General features: G+C 36.3%; 1 protein-coding gene and 1 pseudogene across 4 annotated transcripts in view; one reads left to right on the top strand and one right to left on the bottom strand.

Moving 5' to 3' along the window:
* Positions 1-6,825: 6,825 nt before the first annotated feature.
* SRP54 (signal recognition particle 54) overlaps positions 6,826-25,484 on the bottom strand; it is a 41,170-nt gene continuing 22,511 nt past the window's right edge. For 3 of the 4 annotated variants that reach the window (XM_069486512.1, XM_069486531.1, XM_069486522.1), the window contains 8 exons: positions 25,012-25,160; positions 24,609-24,709; positions 23,994-24,080; positions 19,786-19,859; positions 19,495-19,603; positions 12,645-12,815; positions 9,438-9,533; positions 6,826-8,485 (listed from right to left, as the gene is read on the bottom strand). In XM_069486512.1, coding sequence (XP_069342613.1) covers positions 8,394-8,485; positions 9,438-9,533; positions 12,645-12,815; positions 19,495-19,603; positions 19,786-19,859; positions 23,994-24,080; positions 24,609-24,709; positions 25,012-25,160 — 879 coding nt within the window. In that variant the 3' untranslated portion in view covers positions 6,826-8,393. The remainder of the gene's footprint in view (positions 8,486-9,437; positions 9,534-12,644; positions 12,816-19,494; positions 19,604-19,785; positions 19,860-23,993; positions 24,081-24,608; positions 24,710-25,011; positions 25,161-25,484) is intronic. The other variant, XM_069486538.1, reaches the window with a different exon arrangement.
* On the top strand, positions 18,055-18,174 carry LOC138381037 (5S ribosomal RNA; annotated as a pseudogene).

Below are 25,484 nucleotides of genomic sequence, written 5' to 3'. Positions count from 1 at the left end.
CGCGCCCCGTCAGGTCACTGTGAGAGCGACTTGATGGCCGAGAGGGGTGGGGCCGGCCTGAGGGGCGGGCCCGGCCCGCGCCTCGCCTGCTGGCTCCGCACCCGCAGCCGGCTGACTGCCGCCTGAGAGGCGCAACCGTCCGCTGGCCGGGCGGGGCCACGCGCTGCGCTGCTTCCGGCCCGGAGCCCGCGGAGCCCCCGCCTGGCACCACCTGTGACGTCATGCCTCCTACCTGTACCTGAAGCCTGGCGTCAGGATCCCGGCGCAGCCTTTGCCCAGCTGCGCGCCTGGCAATCACCCTCCCAGACCTTGGTTGCTGCACTTATAAAATGAGAACAGCTGCGTACTATGCTTCAAAGGCTACTGGTGAGATGTGGTTGCTGAAATGTATTGTAAAATGCACGGCTCGTGCTACACACTCCATTCCTAACATGGATGACAGTCCTGCCAAAATACCCTCGAAATAAGAGCCCCAAGGATGACTTTTGCTGACACTTGTCTGAAGTGCTTAAGTATAACTGTAGAAAAAGTTAAGTGATAAGACCTGAGAGCAAAGGGCGGTAGTAGGCTTCCATCTTGACAGTTGACAAACATTGTGTGATCTGTGTTGTAGGCCGTGTGTGTGTGTGTGTGTGTGTGTACACGTGCGTTCACGTGTGTAAGGGGGGCATCCCAGACTTGTTCCATTTTTCCCAGTGTTCAACCATATTCTAAAAATCATCATCGCAATGATTACTGCATGACTTTAACATCAAACGAGTTGGAGCATCTCTAGGTAAATGGTTTTTTATTGTTGTTTTAACATGAAAGTCTTTACAAATATGTAGAGGTAAAAAATAAAACATACATTATTTCAGCCACAGACTTCGTTTGACACTTTAGATTCCATTTTCATGGCAGTGCCAATTCAGAAATGCTCCCTAAAGTTTTATGGCCTAGTATATATTATTGCGCATGGCACCAACAGATCCAACTCCCTGACAACCTTAAATATTCCTTTCTCTTCTAAGCAAAAGTTCTGTCTAATATTCTTATACATGTTCTATCCTACTTCTAACTATAAGAATCTAAAAACAAAACCAAAAACCTTAAAAACAATCATTTGAAAACCATCTATACTTTAAAATCCTTAATAATGCTCTATATTCTTTTTTTTTTTTTTTTTTGAGACAGAGTCTCACTCTGTTGCCCGGGCTAGAGTGAGTGCCGTGGCGTCAGTCTAGCTCACAGCAACCTCAGACTCCTGAGCTCAAGCGATCCTCCTGCCTCAGCCTCCCGAGTAGCTGGGACTACAGGCATGCGCCACCATGCCCGGCTAATTTTTTTGTATATATATATATATATATTTTAGTTTTCCATATAATTTCTTTCTATTTTTAGTAGAGACGGGGTCTCACTCTTGCTCAGGCTGGTCTCGAACTCCTGACCTCGAGCGATCCACCCGCCTCGGCCTCCCAGAGTGCTAGGATTACAGGCGTGAGCCACCGCGCCCGGCCAATGCTCTATATTCTTGTAATAAAATCAAATTAAGTTGCTGTTGAAGTAAACAAGTTAGTAACACGATCCGATTCTGTATGGTGGCATTAGAAAGGGGTTGAGACAGTCCAAAACAGCAAAACCAAACTCTGTAATAAATTGAAAACAAAAATAAAGAGCCAATTGTTAAAGACTTCATGAATTGGCCTTCATAAACAACAGAGTTCTACATTTCTTCCCTCTTACTGGCAAAAAAGGCGATCAACAATCTTTATTATTAAAAATTTGTGGAATGTTTCTAAGTGCATGATTTCATTTTCCAAATTGGCAGTTAAACATAAAATTAAAATTTTCACTGCTGAAGCAGAATGTATTTTTATGGTTTACAAGTATATTTCTTAGTTTACTGAAAATTCAAACTGCAAGTTATATTCCAACATGCAATGGAAATATTTCCTAAAAAGATATTTTTAACACAAATATGCAATTGAAGAACACTTTATTACAAATCAACAACTCAAAGCAACATAAAGGCATAGAAATACTAATGGTTTTATTTTGGGCATTTGCATTTTTGTCATTATTTCCAAACTGTTACAGCTCTACTAAAAGTAGGCAACAAAGCAACATGTCAAACTTTTCCTTTTTCGCTTCTCTGACAAAAAGTAAACTCAAGTATTATTATAACTTATATTCTTGAAAACATAATTGTGGTCTAAATTCAATCATTTAATGGAGCATATAGGGCTAAAAAGGAAAATTCAGATCTACCCATTTCTGTGTAAGGCTGGGAAAATAAATCTGAATAAAATTTGATAACCAGGAATGTTCATCAAATAAACAAGACATGGCTATGGTTTTAACACAGCTCTGTGTGTGCGTGTGTGTGTGTGTGTGTGTGTGTATGTATATATATATATATATACATACACACACACACAGAGAGAGAGAGAGAGAGAGAGAGAATATTTTTCAGGTTATCCTATCCCGCAAATAGAATACATTTTCATCAAAAATGATACACAAGAAAAAAGGTGATAAAAATAAAAATGCATTTAGGTTGATTCTAAGCATAAAGATTTTATATAAGAAATTATTAAATAACAACAGTGGCTTCACTTATGGAGCCCAATATGCCAGGTACTGTGCTAAGGGCTTTCCTCATATTAACTCTTCTTCCTCACAACAACTCAGAGGTACTACTATAGTTACTGACATTTTATAGATGAAGAAACAAAGGCTCAGAGAGGTTAAGTAATTTACTCGAGGGCATAGCTGATAAGCAGCAGAACCAGGATTCAAACCCAGGCAGTCTTGATTCCAGAACCTACACTCTTAGCCACTCTGCCCCTTTGAGGATGAAAATGTCAAAAACAGACCATTAAATCTCTGAAGGCAGGAAATTTCTAGACCAAAGGAGAGTGTGATATTTAGAAAGATCTAGATGGAAATGAGTAAAGTACGTTTATTTTCTGAAGCCGTTAGTAAGCTTGAAGGCCCTATATGTAAAAAGCCGATGAAAATACAAAGTAAACCTTTTAATTTGATGTTACGTAAACATACTTGGTTTGTTAATTGGGTGGGGTATGGGTCAGGTATGGGTTGGGGGTGTGGTGAGAATACACTATTGATATTCAGCTACCAGAATTTTCTATATGGTATTGGTCATAAAATACTAGCTTTCTTTGAACGCTATGCCTAAATTCAGTAATCTCAATGTTGGAGAGCAGTGTAATCCTTTAAAGAATTATGTTATTGATCTTTAAAGATCACAATTAAGATCATGCCTCTCAGGGAAAGATCTTTTTTTTTTAATACAGTAAGAAGGAAATTGCAGAAAATCAAGGGACATGCATCACCTAAAAGGCTTCACACTCCTATTTCCTATCAAATGGCCTATTAAGAAACATGCAGCTATTTCTTGTACCATTTCTGCCAGAATTGAGATTATGAACCCCTTAATTGATTTCCCAAGATCAGAAAGTATGGGCCAATGACCATATCCAATAACAATTCCTACCTTTTGGGAGGAGGGAGGTCACTAAGGAGCAAGTTTCTCTATTTATAAAAACATAAAAAGCAAGCAAACATGATTCCTGAAATATGCGAATATGCATACATTTTATGTTCTCACCTGATGCAGATAAGGGACTTCTCTCCGGAAAGAGGCTCACAAAACTTTAGCATTATTTTGCTTAAGAAAAATGGATCACAGTCACAGACTGCCTTCCCCTGAGTAGGAAAAGCTTATATGCAGCAGTGTCAGAGGAGCTTCAGGGCCCAGGTAGGGCAATTTCTTAGTGTCAGGATCATCTGAATTATCCATCTTACAAGTCAGTACTACTGAGCAATTTCTTGGCTGTTTTTCCATTTATGATCCAATGTGGTACGAAGAAATGCATTGTTTTAGACTAATGAGAAAACCCTTTTAAGCCAAGTGAAGCTAAAATGTATAACATGCTCTTCAAATGATGATTTCAAATGAAGAGAGAAAAGTAATAAGGGAACTGCAAAAAGTAGCATATGCATGCCAAACTCAAAAGAACTTGTGTGGCAGTCAGCACCACATTAATAAAAGGAGAAGTGCCATAATTACCAGCTTACAATGTATATTTTTAATTTAAAAGAATCAAAAAATTACCTTGTACTCAATATGCCCATATTACAGGTAAGAGATTAATACAAGACCTTAAGAGCTTAACTACTCAACACTGAACACAAATAGTTACTTATCCCTCCTGGCAAAGTGTGGGGAAAACTATCATAGCAAATTTCACAACACGTCTATGAACTACTTTACAAAAATCACAAGCCACAGGCTACACAACTGATCTATAGGTAAAGTTTAAATTATTCTCCTAGTATTTGAAATGTAATTTCATCATTCTGGTAACTTAAGACTCAAAAGCAAAAAAGGCATTAGGTTCAAGCTGCATGCAAGACTTTAATGTTTAGAACATGGTCACTGGGATTTGGAGCAGAATTTTGAAGGTAATGACTCAATTTCTAATCCAATGAATGCCAGTGATAAAGAGAGTCTCCAGATTCGAGCTGTGATGATGGCTTCCTGGTTTTGGATATGATTATTTACTGGGTTTTATTAAAAACCATTTCTATGTTTTGAGGAAGATCAATAATTATTTATATTTAATTATTTAACCATGATTCTCACTGACATAGTCATTTTCATTAGAGCTCATTCAAATTCTTTGGTTGCTCTCTCTATTCAAATAGTAAAATACTTTGTTTTACTGTATACAAGCATCAAGTTGAAATTCCTTCACACTTTTAAATACTTTGTTCCATTTTTCACTAAAATATTTTCTTATATGCTTTTGTGTACTAGAGCTACCTGTAAAAGAAATTCATTCAAATTTATTTTATATGATGGTTTACTTTTTAGACCTCCTAAATTCACTGAAATATTAATGTAATTTTACTTTTACATTGATATGCATGATACACGACTTTAGCTCCAGTAAATTTCCTGGTTTTGTTGCCACCAGTTTGTCAGTACTCATTTATAACACTATATTTCTTTTTAGTTATGTGACACTATATTTCTATTCAAGGTTAGAACAACGTTACTGCATATCAGAACTGAGGACTTCCTTTCACACTGTAATATATTTATTTGAACAAAATAACAGTCTGTGTAACACATTTATTACATTGTAAAAAGCACTTTTTTCCCAAAAATTCCTCCATAAAACTGCAATGCATTATGCATATATACAGCATATTTTATATGCCAGCAAATATGATAGTTTGAGGGGAACTTTGACACTGACCACATTTACATTGTTAATTTGCCCTTTCTTGGTTTTGTAGTTTGTTAATTTCTAAATTTGTTGTTTTATAATTATATAAGCACTGTAAGCTTAAGGAACCTATACTTAGTTTTATGTTTGTATATATTTAAGTAACAATAAAACTCAGGAAAAATTTAATGTGGTATCATAGTGGTATGATAGCTAGCTAGTGAAGTTGGGAAATATATCAGATATCAAAAAGCTAAGAAATCGACTTTTTATTTTTTTAAGACAGGGTCTTACTCTGCCTTCCAGGATAGAGTGCAGTGGCTTGATCATAGCTCACTGCAACCTCAAATTCCTGGGCTCAAATGACCCTCCTCCCTCAGCCTCCCAAGTAACTGGGACTACAGGTGCATGCCACCATACCTGGCTTGGTGGGTCTTGCTCTTGCTCAGGCTGGTCTTAAAATCCTGGCCTCAAATGATCCTCCTGCGGCCTCCCAAAGTCCTGGGATTACAGGTGTGAGTCACCACACCCAGCCATGAAATCAAATTTTTTTTTTTAATATGAAAGGGAGAAGTAAACAGGGGGTTCAATTTCCTTTTTGGTTTTTTGTTTTGTTTTTTTTTTGAGACAGAGTCTCACTCTGTCACCTTGGGTAGAGTGCAGTGGAGACATCATAGTTCACTGCAGTCTCAAATTCCTGGGCTCAAGTGATCTTCCTGCCTCAGCCTCCGGAGTAGCTGGGACTACAGGGGTGAGCCACCACACCCAGCCAATTTTTTCTATTTTTAGTTGCCTGGCTAATTTTTTTTTTTTTCTATTTTTAGTAAAGATGGGGGTCTCACTATTGCTCAGGCTGATCTTGAACTCCTGACCTCAAGTGATCCTCCCGCCTCGACCTCCCAGAGCGCTGGGATTACAGGCAGGAGCCACCACACCTGGCCAGACACAATAATATTTAACACTATGACTGACACCATAAAGTTTATTATGGCCAAAGGTCTCATTTTCCTTTTTTGGTCAAAATGCAAAATTGATACCCCGAGAATAGAAATCACAAAAATATGTACCCACAAAAGGTAGTATGCATCAGTTTAATTACAAACTACTTTGGAGAACAATATTTTCTCTATTGTCAAATTTCTGTTGCTGGACCTTGCTATAACATTTCCACAGAACACAAGATACATCATTTTTACATGGTATACAATGTTCTAGAGGGTTATTCTTTCCTTTAGCTGGTGAAAAAGCTATTGGGATATAAAATCTTTGCCCAGGTAAACACGAAAACCAGTTACATTCTTTATGTAATTATTTTTTAAAGATACTTTGGCTCATAAGACTTTTTTTAAACACTTCAGTCATAAAAGATGAATACCATAAAAACTAGCCATTTTTTTCATTCTCTCCTACTACTACAAATCAATCCTTTGCTGAAGATCAGTTCATCTAATTCAAAATATAGTTACACCATACTTATTATCTTCATCATGTCAAAAATGAATAGGAATAATAATTATTCTATAGTAGTATTTCCAATTCCATAATTTTTTTTAAATTTTTTTTTCCTTATTATTTTTTTTTTATTTTTGGAGACAGAGTCTCACTCTGTTGCCTGGGCTAGAGTGCCGTGGCATCAGCCTAGCTCACAGCAACCTCAAACACCTGGGCTCAAGCAATCCTCCTGCCCCAGCCTCCCGAGTAGCTGGGACTACAGGCATGCACCACCATGCCCGGCTAATTTTTTCTATATATATTTTTAGCTGTCCATATAATTTCTTTCTATTTTTAGTAGAGACGGGGTCTCGCTCTTGCTCAGGCTGGTCTCGAACTCCTGAGCTCAAACGATCCACCCGCTTTGGCCTCCCAGAGTGCTAGGATTACAGGTATGAGCCACCGCGCCTGGCCTCCATAATTTATTTAAAAGCAATTGTTGTAAATGAACTTTGCAGCAATCCAAGGTAACCAATAACCAGATAGGTCACTCTGTCACTCAGGCTATAGCATAGTGGTGCAATTACATAGTTCACTATAACCTCAAACTCCTGGGCTCAAGGAATCCTCCTGCCTCAGGCTCCAGAATAGCTAGGATTACAAGCGTGTGCCACCACGCCAGAGTAATTTTTTAATTTTTCGTAGAGATGGGGGTCTCACTATGTTGCCCAGACTGGTCTTGAACTCCTGACCTCAAGCAATCCTCTCACCTCTGCCTCCCAAAGTGCTGGGATTATAGGCAATGTGCCACCATGCCTGGTCATCTCATTATTTTTAATATATAATAGTGACAGCCTAATATATGCAATTAAATTTTCCCATTAGGAGATCTACACATTAGCTATTATCATCAAAGCATATCAGTTTCTTCAAGTGGATTTTTGGTTTGCAAGAAACATAACAAAAGTGGCTTTAATAATCAAAGATTGCCAAAAAGGCTTCAAAAATAGGTAAAAAATGCAAGTTATATACAGAACATTATATGCTGTGACTGTAACCAAATTCTGAATTTCGATTTAAATGGCAGAGCTAAGATTTTCTATGGCAAAATTATGTTAATTATTCTAAGTTAAACAAAAGTTCCTAATATTCATGGTTAAGTTACTCTACCATATTTCCCACTAACGGTATATTTCCAGGCATAGTTTTAAATTACATGTATCTATCTATTGGCTTTTCTGTTGAATTTTTTATATGATACACTGATCATTTTAAACCATAAAGAAAGTTAACAACCCCTTAACTTATAACCATTTTGAAGTTTATTTTACAGCACTTTTATTGAGACATCATGTAACTACTGACCAGGGCTGTTTACAAATGTAACGCTTGGCCTTTGAGACAATTAAAAACCTTTCAGTACTAAAATTTTACATCATGATTTGTTTAACTTAAGAAGTGTTATGATGGTGAAAACAGAAGAAAATCTAAAGCAAAAATATAATGATTTCCACAAAAACCATATATTCCTCCCTTATATTAAAGGGAGGGTGGGAAGAAGGTAGGAAGAGAAAAGAAGGGGGAAAAGGGATGAGAAGAAAAAGAAGGGCAAGACAGGCAAGAAAAATACTCTTTTTTTTCCCCAATTTGCAAAAAAGGAGGGAAACTCTGAGGTCTCAGCAAATAATGTAATCAACTGAGTCAGTTTATATTAAGGCATCTTCTTTACATATTATTGAATCCCATCATGCCTTTCATATTGCCAGCAGCACCCTGTTGAAACTGCCTCATCATTGACTGAAGTCCTGCCATACCACCTAGAGTGAAAGTAGAGTTAAAAACAGATAATTATTATGCAGAATTTGAAACATTTATTACTTTTGCCTAGTAAGTACTTTGACTTCGGAAAAATACTAGGTTACAATTTAGTCATCAGCCTTAAAGAACACTACCAACTAAAAATTTGTATTATCATCAGTATTCTCATCTATTAAAGAGAATGAACCACCTACTTCATTGACTTATTGTAAGGAATAAATGAAAAAAAAATGATACATGAAAAGATCTTAGAATAGGACCTGTCACACACTCAATAAATTTAAACAAAAACTTTTTTTTTGGCAAGTCCAAAAGGGTCTTACTGTAACTAGTTAAGTTACATAAAAAGAAATCAGTGGGGGGGGGGAGGTGTATTACATTAGACTTATAGAAAGCAAAGAATTTCCCATTTATTGAACATCTACTATATGCCCAGAATTTTACTAAATGCTTTCTATCTATTAGCTCACTTAGCTGTCACAATTTCCTGATAACATATTACCTGTGATTTTACAGAAGGGGAAAGTGAGGTTTAGAAAGTTTAAGGGACTTTTCAGAGGTTACATAGTAAAAGTGGAACTGAGGTTCAAAATCCTTACATAATTTCAAAATCTCATCATTAAAAATATCCAGGTTCCAGAAACAGGGCAAAAGATTACTAGAACAAACATAAGCAAAAGATCATTAAATAGTTTACTCAAAAATCACACAGGTAAACCACTTCATCATTCTCGTGAACACACACACAAAATCACAGGTGACAGTAGAGGAGTGAATAAAATCTCAGCTTATACAGTGCTATTACAACCATTAAACTTAGGATTCAGATGACCATTTCCCTCAAATCACACATCTTTGTTTTCTTAATATCACAACAGAAGGCTCGTCATTGAAACTCAATCCTTACAGATTAAACTGTCTATTAGCAACTAGCAACAATTTGGTATTTACCCATGTGATGAAGAACTCTAGGATCCATCATTTTGGCCATTTGTTGATTCAGTTTTGCCATCTGTGACTGGCTCACATTCTTAGACATGTCACCACCTGGAAAAAAAAAAAAGATTTAAAGTCCACATAGGAAGTAATATAATCCAGGTATAATAGAAAGTTTGATCAATTCAGTAACCACAAAGAAAAAAAAAAATCACATAATCTTACCACTCTAATACAATTATTTCTATTTCTACATATTCCCTTCTAATCTTTATCTCCATTACATATATTTTTTTGAAGAACAAGTGAAATTCTACGTAAAGGAACATTTAAAAGACTTTCTTGAGGCTATAATTTTTGCTACTACTTTTAGTTATACCTGTGAATAGGCCACCATTAGCAATATTAGCCTAGTGGTTCTTAATAGTGAGCTACAATAATTGCTTAATAGTGATATAGGGGAATGCTGAACAAAAAGCTGAGTTTATAGATATGAGTTAATTAGGAAAAAGATTGGATAGCTTTTAAATGAATATGAAAGAATGAGTCTAAGGGAACTTGAAGATTTATATTTATCTAGGACGTTTTTAAAAAATAATGAAAAGCTTCAGAGAACAGAAAGACAAATAATGCAGCTTCATTTTTCAAGGAATTTCCACGCACTAATTCAAAACTCCACAGTAAAAAGAGCAGCCAATAAAAGACAGCTGCACTGTGGACCAGAATAGGTAAAAGCATCCTTTAGAGAACAGCTGTATTCCTAAGAGACAAGAAACAAAAGAGATCATCACTGCAACAATGAATAAGTAGAACTGCTTCAACAAAACTATTTATTTCAAAGGAGCATTAACTATGGTACTTCCCAGGAGCATTTAATAAAAATGAAAATCAAAGCTATTGCTGATTCTCTGATCACAGCTGGTTAATCTGAATAAATTATATGAAATAAGGATGAATCGAAGAGAAGATATGTTTTTATGATAAAATGTGATGAAGTCTGTGAAAAAATCATAATAAATCTGAGGAAGATAAAAATTCCATGTTCACTGGTGATCTATCCTAAGGGTTTGTTTTTCAGGACTTAAAATATTAAGGGTTTGCTGTGACAAAGATACATGCATATCCACTGCTCACTTCATCTTAGTTGTGTGTTTACTAAAGAATCATTGCATAGATAATATCTAAATGATGGATCTGTTCTATCAAGAATAGTCAGGGTCACTTTGGAAAGATGCTAAACTGACATAATATGTTTTACCTGAATGGCATGGAATGTTGGGAACTATAGCCAATTTAAACATATTTATCTAACTTTTCTTCCTTGTCACAAAAGAGAAAATAGGACATAGCAAGCAAGGAAAGTTTTCAAAGACACAGGTAATTAAAAACATCTGTATAGGCCTGGCACAGTGGCTCACGCCTGTACTCCCAGCTACTGGGGAGGCTGAGGCAGAAGGATTGCTTGAGCCCAGGAGTTTTAAGTTGCTATGAGCTAGGCTGATGCCACGGCACTCTAGCCCAGGCGACAGAGTAAGGCTGTCTCAAAAAAAGAAATAAAAAAAATCTGTCATCTGTATATACTCATTCTTTTCAGAGTTACTCATCTTTGGAGCTTGCCTAATCAATATTTTTTTGAAATAATATATTCATTTTAATAGCTGTTTATAATATAGAAAAAAATTAAAAAGAGGACTAGAATAGTTGATCAACTCTTTGGAAAATCCTATCTTTTTATCTTACAAAATACACAGCAAATTAAATTCTAGTTGGAATAAAGAGTCAAATAAAAAATAAAACCAAAAATGAATAGAAAAAATAAGTACTGTGGTATCAACATGAGGAAGGCTTTCATGAGCATAAAAGAAATCAAAGGAAAAGACAGATAAGCTTAGCTACATTAAAAATGGAAACTTCTGGCCCGGTGCGGTGGCTCACGCCTGTAATCCTAGCACTCTGGGAGGCCGAGGTGGGCGGATCGTTTGAGCTCAGGAGTTCGAGACCAGCCTGAGCAAGAGCGAGACCCCATCTCTACTAAAAAATAGAAAGAAATTATATGGACAGCTAAAAATATATATAGAAAAAATTAGCCGGGCATGGTGGTGCATGCCTGTAGTCCCAGCTACTCGGGAGGCTGAGGCAGGAGGATCCCTTGAGCTGAGGAGTTTGAGGTTGCTGTGAGCTAGGCTGACGCCAAGGCACTCACTCTAGCCTGGGCAACAGAGTGAGACTCTGTCTCAAAAAAAAAAAAAAAAAAAAAAGGAAACTTCTGTTCATTATAAAATAGAAATAAATAACAAATGAAAAACTGGAGAAAAAATATTTGCAGACATAAACCAAAAATTTTAAAGAGTTATGACAAAGAAATAAGGGAAAACATGGAATGACCGGACAAGGAACATGAAGAGGTGATTCAGAAAGGAAATTCAAACTAGTTAATGTACAAAGAAATGTTAAACTTAAATAGAAATCTAAAAACATTGAAAAAATATTTAACCATTAAATTGGAAATATTTCAAAATTATTCATCATATATTTGTGATCAAAACAAAATTCCTGGTCTCATGGAACTGCACAGAAATTGATAATGATATAGAAATAGATGAAATCAGACTGTCTGATAAAGAGGCATTACAGCTGAGTAGAGTGGCTCACACCTGTAATTCTAACACTCTGGGAGGCCAAGGCTTGAGCTCAGGAGTTCAAGACCAGCCTGAGCAAGAGCAAGACCCTGTCTCTAAAAAATTATAAAAATAAAAGGAGGCATTACATTAAACAAAGATACATGCGTGGAACAGGTGGTTAGTGGTTAAAAATATTTTGAAGAATATTTGACAACATGGAAAAATATTCATGATGTGTCAGAAGAAAAGAGTTATATCAACTGTTATTTGAAATGGGATCCACTGGATTCCCCAGAGAGTAAAGGTAATATGTTTTTTTTCTTATTTTCTCTAAATTTTCTGTAATATGTATTATATGTTCATAAAAATAAAATAATTAAATTTGCTTTTTAAAAATATTAATGTTTATTTCCTTGAATCTGAAGACAGATAAGTCACAGATCACATTATAAATCCTGAAAGTACTTGAATATAATATGAAATTCAGTAGTGAATTTCAGTGGTGAAATTAAGTACTGACAGTACTCCCTGACCTTAATATTTAGTTTCTCAACTTCTTTCTTTTCAGTCTGTTAACTAATAATGAGCTTATTTTTCTTACCTTTGAAAAGTCCTTTGATACCTCCCATCTTTTTCACCATCTGTGCAAACTTGGTATATTGTGTCAAAAGTTCTTGAACATCTCTCGTTGACACACCTGATCCTCTTGCTACTCTTTGGATTCTTCCCGGTTGCTTACTAAAAACCTTGGCACCATCCGTACTGTCCAGTTCTGTAGGCAAGGATCAATTACTTTCACTTACATATATTGTCATTCATCTTGAAAGCAGTAATGTGCAAATGGGCAATATATAACTTCACAGAGCTTAGCAGATAGGTTTCTTAAAGAGATAACTCATTTTTCTTTTTATATTATGAAATATCTTACATACAGAAAAACAAATATAATAAATGGTCAAACTATTAAATACCACCCAAATTTAACAAATGTTATCATTTTCCATGTTTGCCTTTGATTTTTAAAAATTAAACATAGGGGCCAGGCATAGTGGCTCATGCTTATAATCCTAGCACTTTGGGATGCTGAGGTGGGAGGAACACTTGAGCTCAGGAGTTCAAGACCAGCCTGGGCAACATAGTGAGACCCTGTCTCTACAAAAAATAGAAAAATTAACTGGGCATAGTGGCATGTGCATCTGTAGTCCGAGGGTGAGGTGGAAGGATTGCTTGAACCCACGATTTTGAGGCTACAGTGAGCTATGGTTGCACCACTGCACTCCAGCAACCTGGGTGACATAGTAAGACCCTGTCTCTAAATAAATAAATAAATATTAAACATGGAATATATTCAAAAGAATACTTATAGTATTTATAAGCTATAAAAACTTTCCCTACAGTTTAAGTAAAATAAAATATTCTGTGAACCTTTGAAACTCCATATCTACTATTCCCATATCCCATATGTCCACCCTTTCCATGCCCTCCAAACACTAAAGATATATGGTATATTTAAAAAAAAAAATAACAAAAATGCTCACCTTAAACTCTACCCTAAATAACTATTAATCTTTAATTCACAAATATAGGTTATATAAACAAGCAGGAGGTAGATTCTATCTATAATCAACAGAACAATTATATTTCCTATAGTTAAGCCATTACTACTACTAGTATTTCAGTCCTCTCTGTAGCATATAAAGAACAAGTTCATTCCCTCCAGTGTTTTCATCACTCTTAGAATATGAGGTATATTTCTTCTGGCTTCAGTTGCTTGCAATCTCAGGAATGGGATAGACTTTAGTCAAATGTCTGTTATGTCTGCATTCTCTCTGTATTACCCAATAAATGGTTATCTAGACTTGGACTTAATATCTCCAGGAAAGATGACCCACTATCTAAAATAAGGCAGTCTATGCCACCCTGTTATACCTGTAATTATGGAAATCTTTTCACATATTAAATTGAAATATGTTTGCATGGAACTTCATTCTTGTTCCATATTCCATTGTGTATACGTCTTCTTGTCAGGCATAAAAAATAAGGCTTTCAAATACTTAAGAGCAACCATGTCTTTTGTGAATTTTCTCTAGGTGACAAATATCCAACTGTTCCTCTTATAGCACGGTTTAGAGCCCCATTACCCCCTAATTTCCTAATACATCTTCTAATTTGTCTATACCCTCTAAGTATATTGTCCAGAAGTGAACTGAAATTCAGATGAAGTCTGATTACCAATGTAATATAAAGATATGATCTCATAATAAATTTAATCAGTTAAAACCTCTAAATCCATTTCATAGATGCAGCTTTGAAGCCATTATCTTCATTATAAAATATTTAGGAAGTATGTATCATATTACTTCTAAAAGCTCAAATCAAATGAGAGAAAGAAGGTAAAGTAATAACAACACATCATGGCAAGGAATATGACAGATAGTGGAAAGGGACTTAATTTAAAGAAGAAAGGAAGTCAGGAAATGCTCGTAGCTGGTGGTCTCCCTTTAACTGGGTAGTCCTGAAGGACAACTATGAGTTAAGCAAAGACAAAGGAGCAAGAGACATTCTAGGAAACAAAACATGGATTCCTACAATAAATAAAATAAGTTTTGTATAGAAGGAACTAAGCATAAATGAAAGCTAAGTACAAAGGTAGGTAAGGACAAGATCATTTAACAACTTATATGCCAGGCTTAGGAGTTTGGAATTCATCATGAAGACAATAAAAAGCCACTGAAAGATTCTGACCCCAGGATTACTATTCTGAGAAAGACCATTGTGGTGGCATTGAGGAAGACAGATCAAACAGAATAGGGAAGATATGAGAAATATTTAGGAAGTAGGACTCCCTAAATCTAAGGTGATGTTAAGGTTTCTACATTCCAGATTAACTGGTAAAATACTGACACATGTAGGGTGTGATAAATTAAGTATGTATGTATATTATAATACCTCGAGTAACCACTAAGAAAACTATTAAAAAAGATATACTCAAAAACACTATATAGGTCAATTAAAATGGAAAACTAATAATGTTCAAGTAACTCACAGGAAAGTAGAAAAGGAAACAGAAGAAAGATCAGTGAGAACAAACAGAAACAAATTTTTAACATGGCAGAACTAAATCCTAACCTGTCAATAATATACCAGTTAAAAGACAGAGATTATCAAAATGAATTTAAAAAAATAACCCAACTTTATGCTGTCAACATGACAAAATCTTACTTGGTTTACTATGAAAGCCTGGAGGCACAGGAAAGACATAGAGAACTACAAAAAATAAACAATAAATCAGGTAGTAGATACAGTACATACATGGTTGAATTATTCAAAGAAAATGAACAGAATGATAAACATTGGCTGAGAACAAAACCCTATAGCACATATTCTATTTAAGAGGTGGGCTGAGACGGCAACCAGTGAAGGAGACTGAGCAGGAGTAAACAGAAAGCTAAGGTTAAAAGCGGGGAGATGGAATAATGGAAACCAAGAAAAAAGGTGATTAACAACATCAAATATTATAAAGATTAAGAAAAAGACTGAAGAATATCCACTGGAGAAGATCAGTAGGAAGTTTTTGGAGGCCTTTGTATTATCTGCTTCAGAGTAATGGTGGGGACCAAGGTCAGACTTTGGTGGTTTGAGAAGAATATAAGTGGTTCTTTTAAGAAGCCTGACTAAAAAGAGATACAGAGTAAAACTAGGAAGAAAGGTAAGGACAAGAAAATGTAAACTTAAGAATGTTCATATGCTAATGAAGAAAAAAAATCAGTAGAGACTGAAGCTACAGGAAAGAATTTTATTGATAGAGGTCCTTGAAAAAGTATGAAGAGAATACAAATGGTTTGTGCTTGTCACAATCTGGCAGTAAATTAGTCAAAGGTTGAAGGAATTCAACCCCAAATTTTCTTTGGAAATGAGGTCAGAGGTCAAGTTGGAAAAGTGGTAGAGTAGAATGCCTAAGAAAGGGTGATAAATGTTCAACATACCTATTGGGTGGAATGAGAAGGGGTGCTAAAAAACTAAGGAAAAAAAAAATTAAAGGGATCATGGGACGAGAAATGCTAATAGGCTGAAAACCAGATAAAAGACCTGAAATACAGGAGTTAGTGATAATACAGGCATACCGAATTTCATTGTGCATCACAGATACTGTGTTTTTTTACAAAGTGAAGGTTTGTGACAAGCTTTTGTCAGTCAAGTCTATCAGCATTAATTTTCTAACAGCATGTGCTCACTTTGTGTCTTTGTGTCACATTTCAGTAATTCTCACAGTATTTCAAACTTTTCTATGATTATTATATCTGTGATGGTGATCTGTGATTAGTGATCTTTGATGTTACTACTGTAATTGTTTGGGGGCACCATGAACCCTGCCCATATAAGACAACAAATGTAGTTGATAAATGTGTTGTGACTGCTCCACTGACCAGCCGTTCCCCCTTCTTTCTCTCTCTTCCTTCCTTGGTGGCCATTCCCCTTTTCTCTCTCTCTTCCCCCCTTGGGTCTCCCTATTCCTTGAGACATGAAAATATTGAAATTAGGCCAATTAATAACCCTACAATGGCCACTAAGTGTTCAAGTGAAAGGAAGAGTCACACATCCCTCAGTTTAAATCTTGCTATGAATGATTAAGCTTACTGAGGAAGGTATATCAAAAGCCAAGATAGGGAGAAAGCTAGGCCTCTTGCACCAGTTAGCCAAGTTATGAATGCATAGGAAAAGTTCTTGAAGGAAATTAAAAATGCCTCTCTAATGAACACACAAATGATAAGAAAATGAAACGACCTTATTGCTGGTATGGAGAAAGTTTTAGTGGTCTGGATAGAAGATCAAACCATCCACATTCCTTTAAGCCAAAGCATAATCCAGTGCAAGGTCTGAACTCTCTTCAATTCTGTGAAGGCTGAGAGAGGTGAGGAAGCTGCAGAAGAAAAGTTAGAAGCTAGGAGAGGTTGGTTCATGAGGTTTAAGGAAAGACGCCATCTCCATGACATAAAAGTGCAAGGTGAAGCAGCAAGTGCTGATGGAGAAGCTGCAGTATATTATCCAGAAGACCTAGCTAATACCATTGATGAAGGTGGCTATACTAAACAACAGATTTTCAATGGAGACAAAAGAGCTTTCTAGTGGAAGAACAAGTCATCTTAGACTTTCATAGCTACAGAGAAATCAATAACTGGCTTCAAAGCTTCAAAGGACAGGCTGACTTTCTTGTCAGTGACCAATGCAGGTGGTCACTTTAGGTTGAAGTCAATGCTCACTTACCTTTCCAAAAATCCCACAGCCCTTAAGAATTATCCGAAATCTACTCTACCTGTACTCTATCAATAGAACAACAGACAGCACAGCTGTTTACAGCCTGGTTTACTGAATATTTTAAGCCAACTGTTGAGACGTATGCTCAGAAAAAGAAATCCCTTTCAAAATATTACTGCTCATTAACAATGCACCTCGTCAACCAAGAGCTCTGATAGAGACATACAATTAATGTTTTCATGCCTGCTAACACAACATCTATTCTGCAGCCCATTGATCAAGGAGTAATTTCAACTTTCAAGTCATCTTTATTTAAGAAATACATTTTAGGCCAGGTGTGGTGGCTGACGCCTGTAATCCTAGTACTCTGGGAGGCCGAGGCGAAAGGATCACTCAAGGTCAGGAGTTCAAGACCAGCCTGAGCAAGAGTTAGACCCCGTCTCTACTAAAAATAGAAAAAAATTAGCTGTACAACTAAAAACATATAGAAAAAAAATTAGCCAGGCATGGTGGTGCCTGCCTGTAGTCCTAGCTACTTGGGGGGCTGGGGCAGAAAGATCGCTTGAGCCTAGGAGTTTGAGGCTGCTGTGAGCTAGGCTGATGCCACGGCACTCTAGCCCAGGCAACAGAGCAAGATTCTGTCTCAAAAAAAAGAAAAAAAAAAAGAAAAAGAAATACACTTTATAACATTATATCTGCCACAGACAGCGATTCCTCTGATGGATCTGGGCAAAATCCAATGAAAACCTTCCAGAGTCTATGGTCATACCACCCTCAACGGGCCTGATCTCATCTGATCTCCAAAGCTAAGCAAGGTTGGGCCTAGTTGGTAATTGGATGGGAGACCCACCTGGGAATGCCAGGTGTTGTAGACTGAATAAAAATGTTTTTAAAACCATCAGGAAAGGATTCACCATTCTACGTGCAATTAAGAACATTCGTAATTTACAGGGGAAAGTCAAAATATCAACATTAACAGAAATTTGGAAGATGTTTATTCCAACCCTCATGGACGATCTGGAGGGGTTGAAGATTGCAGGGGAGGAAGTAACTGCAGATGTGGTGGAATCAGCAAGAGAACTAGAATTAGAAGTGGAGCCTGACTGCAGAAGAGTCCCTCAGAAGAAGTGGAGCCTGAAGATGTGACTGAACCTCATGATAAAACTCGATGAGAAGTTGCTTCTTAAAGATGGACAAAGAAAATAGTTTCTTGAAATAGAATCATTCCTGGTGAAGATATTGTGAAATTGCTGAACTGACAACAAAGGATTTAGAATATTACATAAACAATTGATAAAGCAGCAGTAGGATTTGAGAGGATTCACTCCAATTTTGAAAGAAGTTCTACCATGGGTAAAATGCTATCAAACAGTGTCACATGCTACAAAGAACTCTTTTGTGAAAGGAAGAGTCAACTGATGTTGCAAACTTCATTGCCTTACTTTAAGAAATTGCCACAGCCACCCTAACCTTCGGCAACCACCACCCTGAACAGTCAGCAGCCATCTACATCGAGGCAAGACCCTCCACCAGCAAAAAAGATTTGACTCACTGAAAGCTCAGATGTATTTTTAGCAATATTTTTTAATTAAGGTATGCACATTGTTTTTTAGGCATAATGCTACTGCACACTTAAACTATAGGATATATATTGTAAATATATTGTAAATATATATTTCTAGTTTACATACAGTAGAAAACAAAAATTGTGTGACTCGCTTTATTATGGTATTTCCTTTATTGCAGTGGTCTGGAATAAAACCCACAATATCTTTGACATATGCTTATATAGGATTACAGAGACAAGGCAGTAATCCTATGTATATGTTACAGTTTCCCAATGTATGTTAGCATATTAAAGTTCTGAAGACTTTCAATAAACATATTTAACTTTTTAAACCTGTATTCCCACAAATCTGACTACAGATTTCCCCTTTTATTTCCATCCACATCATGAATAGTGTTCTTCCCTTGTAAATCATTTAGAGAAACACTGTACTAGACATTTCTCTCAATGATGAAGTCAATCCAGTAATCATAGCCCTTTGAATAAGTGCTTTCAAGCTACTACACATCTACCTAAAAATAATTTTTCCGTCTAAATTTTCGCCATCTTGTCCACAGAACAAAGTGAAACTCTCACCTTGCTGTTATTCAAAACATTGTCCCCTGACTCAAATAATCTATCATCTTACCTTGATCATTCATACTATCCATTATTGTCATTAATTTCTTCAGCCTTGCCATTGACTCCTGTTCATTTCCTTTGCTCATAAAATCTGTTCCAAAACCAGGGATCATGCCCTAAAACAGATTTAAACATTAAGTCAATAAGCTACCATTTAGCTACTGGCTTAGTCTTAGCTAAGTCTTAAAATATCTATTTTTACCCAAATATTAAAAATAATTAAAACAAGTGTATACGTTCTTAGAAATTTTAATGAAAAACAAAAGAAGGTATAAAGAAACTATTAAGGATAACTAACCAATATCTGACTGAAGGGGCCCATTTTCATGATATTTTGAAATTGTTCATACATGTCTCGCAATGTAAACTGACCTGAAAAACAATTATAAATGATTCAAATATATTAGAGAATGTACATTTTCACTCAATAAAATTAATCTTTTCCTTAATCATGAATTCATCTTGAAGCACACTTACAAAATATCCAATTAATCAATATTCACTACTAAGTGCAATGACAGAATGAGTGCTATGAAGAATATCCAGACATGTAGACAAATCCTATCCTAGAGAAGTTTATATTCTATCAGAGAAGACAGACATATACAAATACACAAGAAACCTGAAAACAAAGCACACACACTATACCCACTAGGATGACTAAAATTAAGAAGACTGACAATACCAAAAATTAAAGAGAATGTAGAGCAAGTAGAACTTCCATATATTGCTGGTAAGAATGTAAAATAGCAAAAACACTTTAGTAGATTTGGAGTTTCTTAAACAGCAGCTTAGCTGTCCATGAACAGGAAAATGGATAGAATGTAGATAAAATACTACTCAACAATAAAAAGAACAAATGATAAATACATACAACTATATGAATGAATATCAAAAATACTATGCTTAGTCAAACAAACAGATTGAAAGAAAAAGGACATACTCTAAGATTTCTATGATATGAAGCATTACTAGGAAGGAGAACGAGTAAACTTTCTAGAGTAATGGAAATGTTCTGTTTCTTGATGGGATGAGGGTTACTATGTATTTGTCAAAAAAGATGGAATGGAGTCTGGGCAACATTCCTACAAAAATTTAAAAATTAACTGGGCATGGTGGCCCACACCTGTAGTTCCAACTATTCAGGAGGCTGAGGCAGGAGGATCTCTAGAGCCCAGGAGCTTGAGGTTGCAGTGAGCTACCATGACAATAATGCCACTGCACTTCAGCCTGGGAAACAGAGTGAGACCCAGCCTCAAAAAAAAATAAATACATAAAAGATGGAATGGTATCTTCAGGATGCCAGTGCATTTCATTGTACATAAATTAACCTCATTTTAAAAAGGAGTGGGGAACAAAGCAAAGGGGAAAGAGAAAAAAGAAGAGGTATTTTGACTTTGAAATAGCAGTAAAATATTTTAAAAGAATTATTACAGGCCGGGCGCGGTGGCTCACGCCTGTAATCCTAGCACTCTGGGAGGCCGAGGTGGGCGGATCGTTTGAGCTCAGGAGTTCGAGACCAGCCTGAGCAAGAGCAAGACCCCACCTCTACTAAAAATAGAAAGAAATTATATGGACAGCTAAAAATATATATAGAAAAAATTAGCCGGGCATGGTGGCGCATGCCTGTAGTCCCAGCTACTCGGGAGGCTGAGACAGGAGGATCCCTTGAGCTCAGGAGTTTGAGGTTGCTGTGAGCTAGGCTGACGCCACGGCACTCACTCTAGCCTGGGCAACAGAGTGAGACTCTGTCTCAAAAAAAAAAAAAAAAAAGAATTATTACAGCAAGCAACTAGAAATGCAGAATTAAACAGTGGAAGAGAAGGCTAAGGCTGAAATATATATTTGGCCATTTATACGGAAGTCATAATTAAAGCTGTGATAATATAAGAAATCCACTGTCATGGAACTCAAGTGAGTTTAAAAATAAAAAAGACAGATAACATTGTCAAATATTAGGAACCAATGAAGATGGGAAAGCTTACTACCTCTGGAAATTAGGAGACCCTCGGTGACCTCAGAAATGAGTAGAATATTAAGAGCAAAAAGAAAAAAAAGCAGAGACATAAGGAGAGGTGGGAGTCAGAAAGTAGACAGACTAAGAATGTACTACCCAGCTTTGTAGTAGCAATAGAAACAGTGCTAGGGTTATTCAAGATAGAGAAAGGCAGATGGAAAGAATCAGGCAATGAAGGATAAAACTCATTCATTCAATAAATATTTACTGAAGACCTACTATGTGCCAGACACTGTGCTAGGTACTATGAACACAAAAGATGAAGAGCACAGATATGAACCCTACTTTTACCTCCAAGCACGGAAGACAGACATCAAATAATTATGATGAATAATATAACAATTAATTGTAGGATGTCACACAAACATGTATCAGAGGGTTTCAATTTAGTCTAGGGATCAGGTAAAATGTCCCTGAAAAAGGGCATTTAAGGAGAGATCTGAAGTGTAAGTAGGAGTTAGCTACCCTGGCCAAGGAAGAGGATGGTAAAGATAGGAGGGTGAGAGGATGTATCTATCCAGTAGAAAGACCAAAAAGGCAACAGCCCAGAGGTGAGAGACAACAATGTACATTAAAGAAACAGGCTGGTGCAGTGGCTCATGCCTGTAATCCTAGCACTTTGGGAGGCCAAGGCAGGAAGATCACTTGAGGCTAGGCATTGGAGGTTGCAGTGAGCTATGATAACGCCACTGCACTCTGGCCCGGGCAATACAGGGAGACTCTATCTAAAAAAATAAAAAATAAAAATAAAAATAAAAAATTGTTTAGCATGGCCGGCACATAGAATGCTAAGAACAACAATGCCAAAATATGATGTGGAAGATGTGGGCTAAATGATAAAATCACTTAAAATATTCTACGGGCAATGGGAAGCTACTGAAGAATTTTAAGAAGGGCAGTAATGGGATCAGATTTGCAACTTTGAAAGAGCATTTTGAGGCTGGGCACTGTGGCTCACACCTGTAATCCCAGCACTCTGGGAGGCCGAGGAGGGTAGATCGTTTGAGCTCAGGAGTTCGAGACAAACCTGAGCAAGAGTAAGGCCCTGTTTCTACTAAAAAAATAGAAAGAAATTAGCTGGACAACTAAAAATATATACAAAAAATTAACCAGGAATGGTGGCGCATGCCTGTAGTCCCAGCTACTTGGGAGGCTAAGGCAGTAGGGTTGCTTGAGCCCAGAAGTTTGAGGTTGCTGTGAGCTAGGCTGATGCCATGGCACTCTAGTCCGGGCAACAGAGTGAGACTCTGTCTCAAAAAAAAAAAAAAAGCAAGCATTCTGATTACAGTATTTAAAAAAAAAATATGAAAGGGAAAGAGTCCAGAAGCTGAAAGATCTGTTAAAAGATTTACAGTAAGCAATCTAAGTAAGCAAGAGGTATACCTGCATAGTTGCAGGGAAGCTGAAGAGAAGGGAATAAAATGGAGATATTTAGCAGGTAGAATCACTAGGACCAATTGACTGATGCGGAAAGGGGTGGGCAGAGCGAGGAAGAAATAAGAATCAATAATGACAACCAAGTTTCTGATTCCGGCAATAAAACAAATGATGTTAATATTCATTGATGATAACAGTGGGGTGGAAGGCTGGGATGGGAAGATAAGGATATGTTTAATTTGAGGTATCCAAGGAACATCTCAGAATAGTCTAATAAACATGCAGATATGCATATGAGCTTGAAGTTACACACAAAGATGGCTTAGGAGGATTACTGAAAAACACCAACATTTAAGAGACAGACAAAGACACAAGTATCTGACAAGATGAGTGAGAAGGAGCAAAGGGAGAATATTTGCCATGGGAATTAACAGAAAAGATCATTTTGAGAAAAACTGAGATGGCCAATAATAACATATACTGAGTGCTTATGATGTGTTGGACACTTTCCATGTATCAGCTAATGTAATTTTCATGACCATACGAAGCAGTTAGTATTACCTACTTTTTACAGATGTAGAAATTGAGGCTAAGTAATTTGAAAAAGTTACACAGCTAAAAAACAGATGAGAGATACAAATACAAGTATGTTATATTTAAGAACCTGAGCTCTTAATCACAGTGATACACTTCTCTTTAGTGTTCAGTGTTCTTCCATGAGGAGTGAAAAAAATGTTTGTGTATTTAATCTCACCCTTTTAAATTTCTTTTTACATATTTTATAAAATATATAAAATTTATATGAAAGCAAATAGGTTAAAAGAATATGTTCTAACTTACTTTTAACCTATTTTACATCAAGGAACCCAATGAAAGCCTTGATTTTAATCTTAAGATAATTCGGTTACCAGGAAAAAATAAAAACACTTGATTCTGTAATTGCTCAGATATCTGACATTTAAAATGATTTGCATATAAATCATCTGAAATAATTAACATTTGAAGAATTGATGCTAGTAATAGATATTATTATTTCAAGCAAATAGTAGCTTTATCAAAAAGAAATCAAGGGAAGACATCTGAGATCAAATGCTTTTTTGCCACTCATATACCATGTTTCAACTTCTCTATAAGTGCTTCATTGTCATCCAACTTCAACTCGTTGACTTTATCTATCAATCCTTCAATGTCACCCATACCTGTAAGACCCCAAAAAGAAAAATTAACAACTAATACTATATTCTGCTTTACGTTATACAAAACACATTCATACACATAATAAACTTGTCAAGTAGGCAGGTTAAGTATTCTTACTGCACTTTACAGATTAAAAAAACTGAAGCTATGGAGGTTAAGCAGCAGCAAAGAAGTGACAAAGCACAGGGACTCCAGCCCAGGGCTTAACTCTAAATTCCATGCTCTCTAACTATACCACCTTCAGTCACCAAAGTTTTATTGCCATTACAACTGCTGTTACTACAACTACATATTTTTGTATTGTTCTCTAAAACTTTTCCAAAGAACTTTCCATCAGATATCTCATTTTATCATTCTAACCACAGAAAACAAATAACCATCATCCCTATTTTAGAGGTGAGGAAGATACGTCATAGAAAGAAATGATCTTCCTAAATTAGTTAGGGACAGCAGGATTAAAATCCCAATCTGTCCTAAAGATCCATACTATTTCTCAGAGGTTTTTTCTGGATCCCCACTACTGTACATACCGAGAAGTTTGCTGATGAAAGGCTGTGTTTTGAAAGGTTCAAAGTCATCTATATGTTCCCCTGTACCAATGAAAATGATTGGACTTTTTGTGGCAGCAACTCTGCAAAGAAAATGAAGATAAAAAATAACCTAAAAAAACCCTCCACAAATTTCTAGCAGATCTGGAATTCAAAGGGAATCTACCTTCGAACCTAATCAAAGGTACAAAGCCCAAGTTTCTTTTCACTAGTTAAAAGAGAACTATATCAGGGAGGCTCCAAAATTCTGCTTCTATTTAAACTTCTTTTAAAAACCATTATTAGGTCCACTATTAGAATATATTTTAAATAATAAATAAGAAAACCATAAACATACACACATTCCCCATATAACCCCAAGACATAGGACATTAACGGTACTTACGCACTGAGTGCACCGCCTCCTTTTGCATGACCATCAAGTTTTGTCACTATTACTGAGGCTACATCTACTTTATCTTTAAAAGCCTTAGCCTGGGCTTCACAAGCCTGACCAATGGAAGCATCCATCACATAAACAATGTTATCAGGTTGCTAGAAAGTTTAAATAGAAAAGATACATATTTTTACTGGTCTGAAGTAAATGTTATCATTAGAAACTATAAAACAACATTTACTATAAATAATTACTCAATCAACAAATATTTGTTGAAGGACTACTATGTATTATTAGGTACCATCCAGGTCCTGAAGACAAAGAGGTAAGTTAAGAAAATCCTTGTCCTCATGAAACTTCTAGTCAGAAGAGACAAATAATAGGTAAATAAACATTTCAGATGTATGACAAATAAAATGGGATACAGAATATCAGTTCTGAAGTGTGGGAGGCATCTTTTGATAAGGTAGTCAGAGAAGGTC

Source organism: Eulemur rufifrons, chromosome 2, assembly GCF_041146395.1.
Source record: "Eulemur rufifrons isolate Redbay chromosome 2, OSU_ERuf_1, whole genome shotgun sequence".
In the NCBI taxonomy this organism is placed as follows: domain Eukaryota; kingdom Metazoa; phylum Chordata; class Mammalia; order Primates; family Lemuridae; genus Eulemur; species Eulemur rufifrons.
The sequence above is the reverse complement of the archived record's forward strand: the minus strand, read 5'-3'. Positions and strand labels throughout refer to the sequence as shown.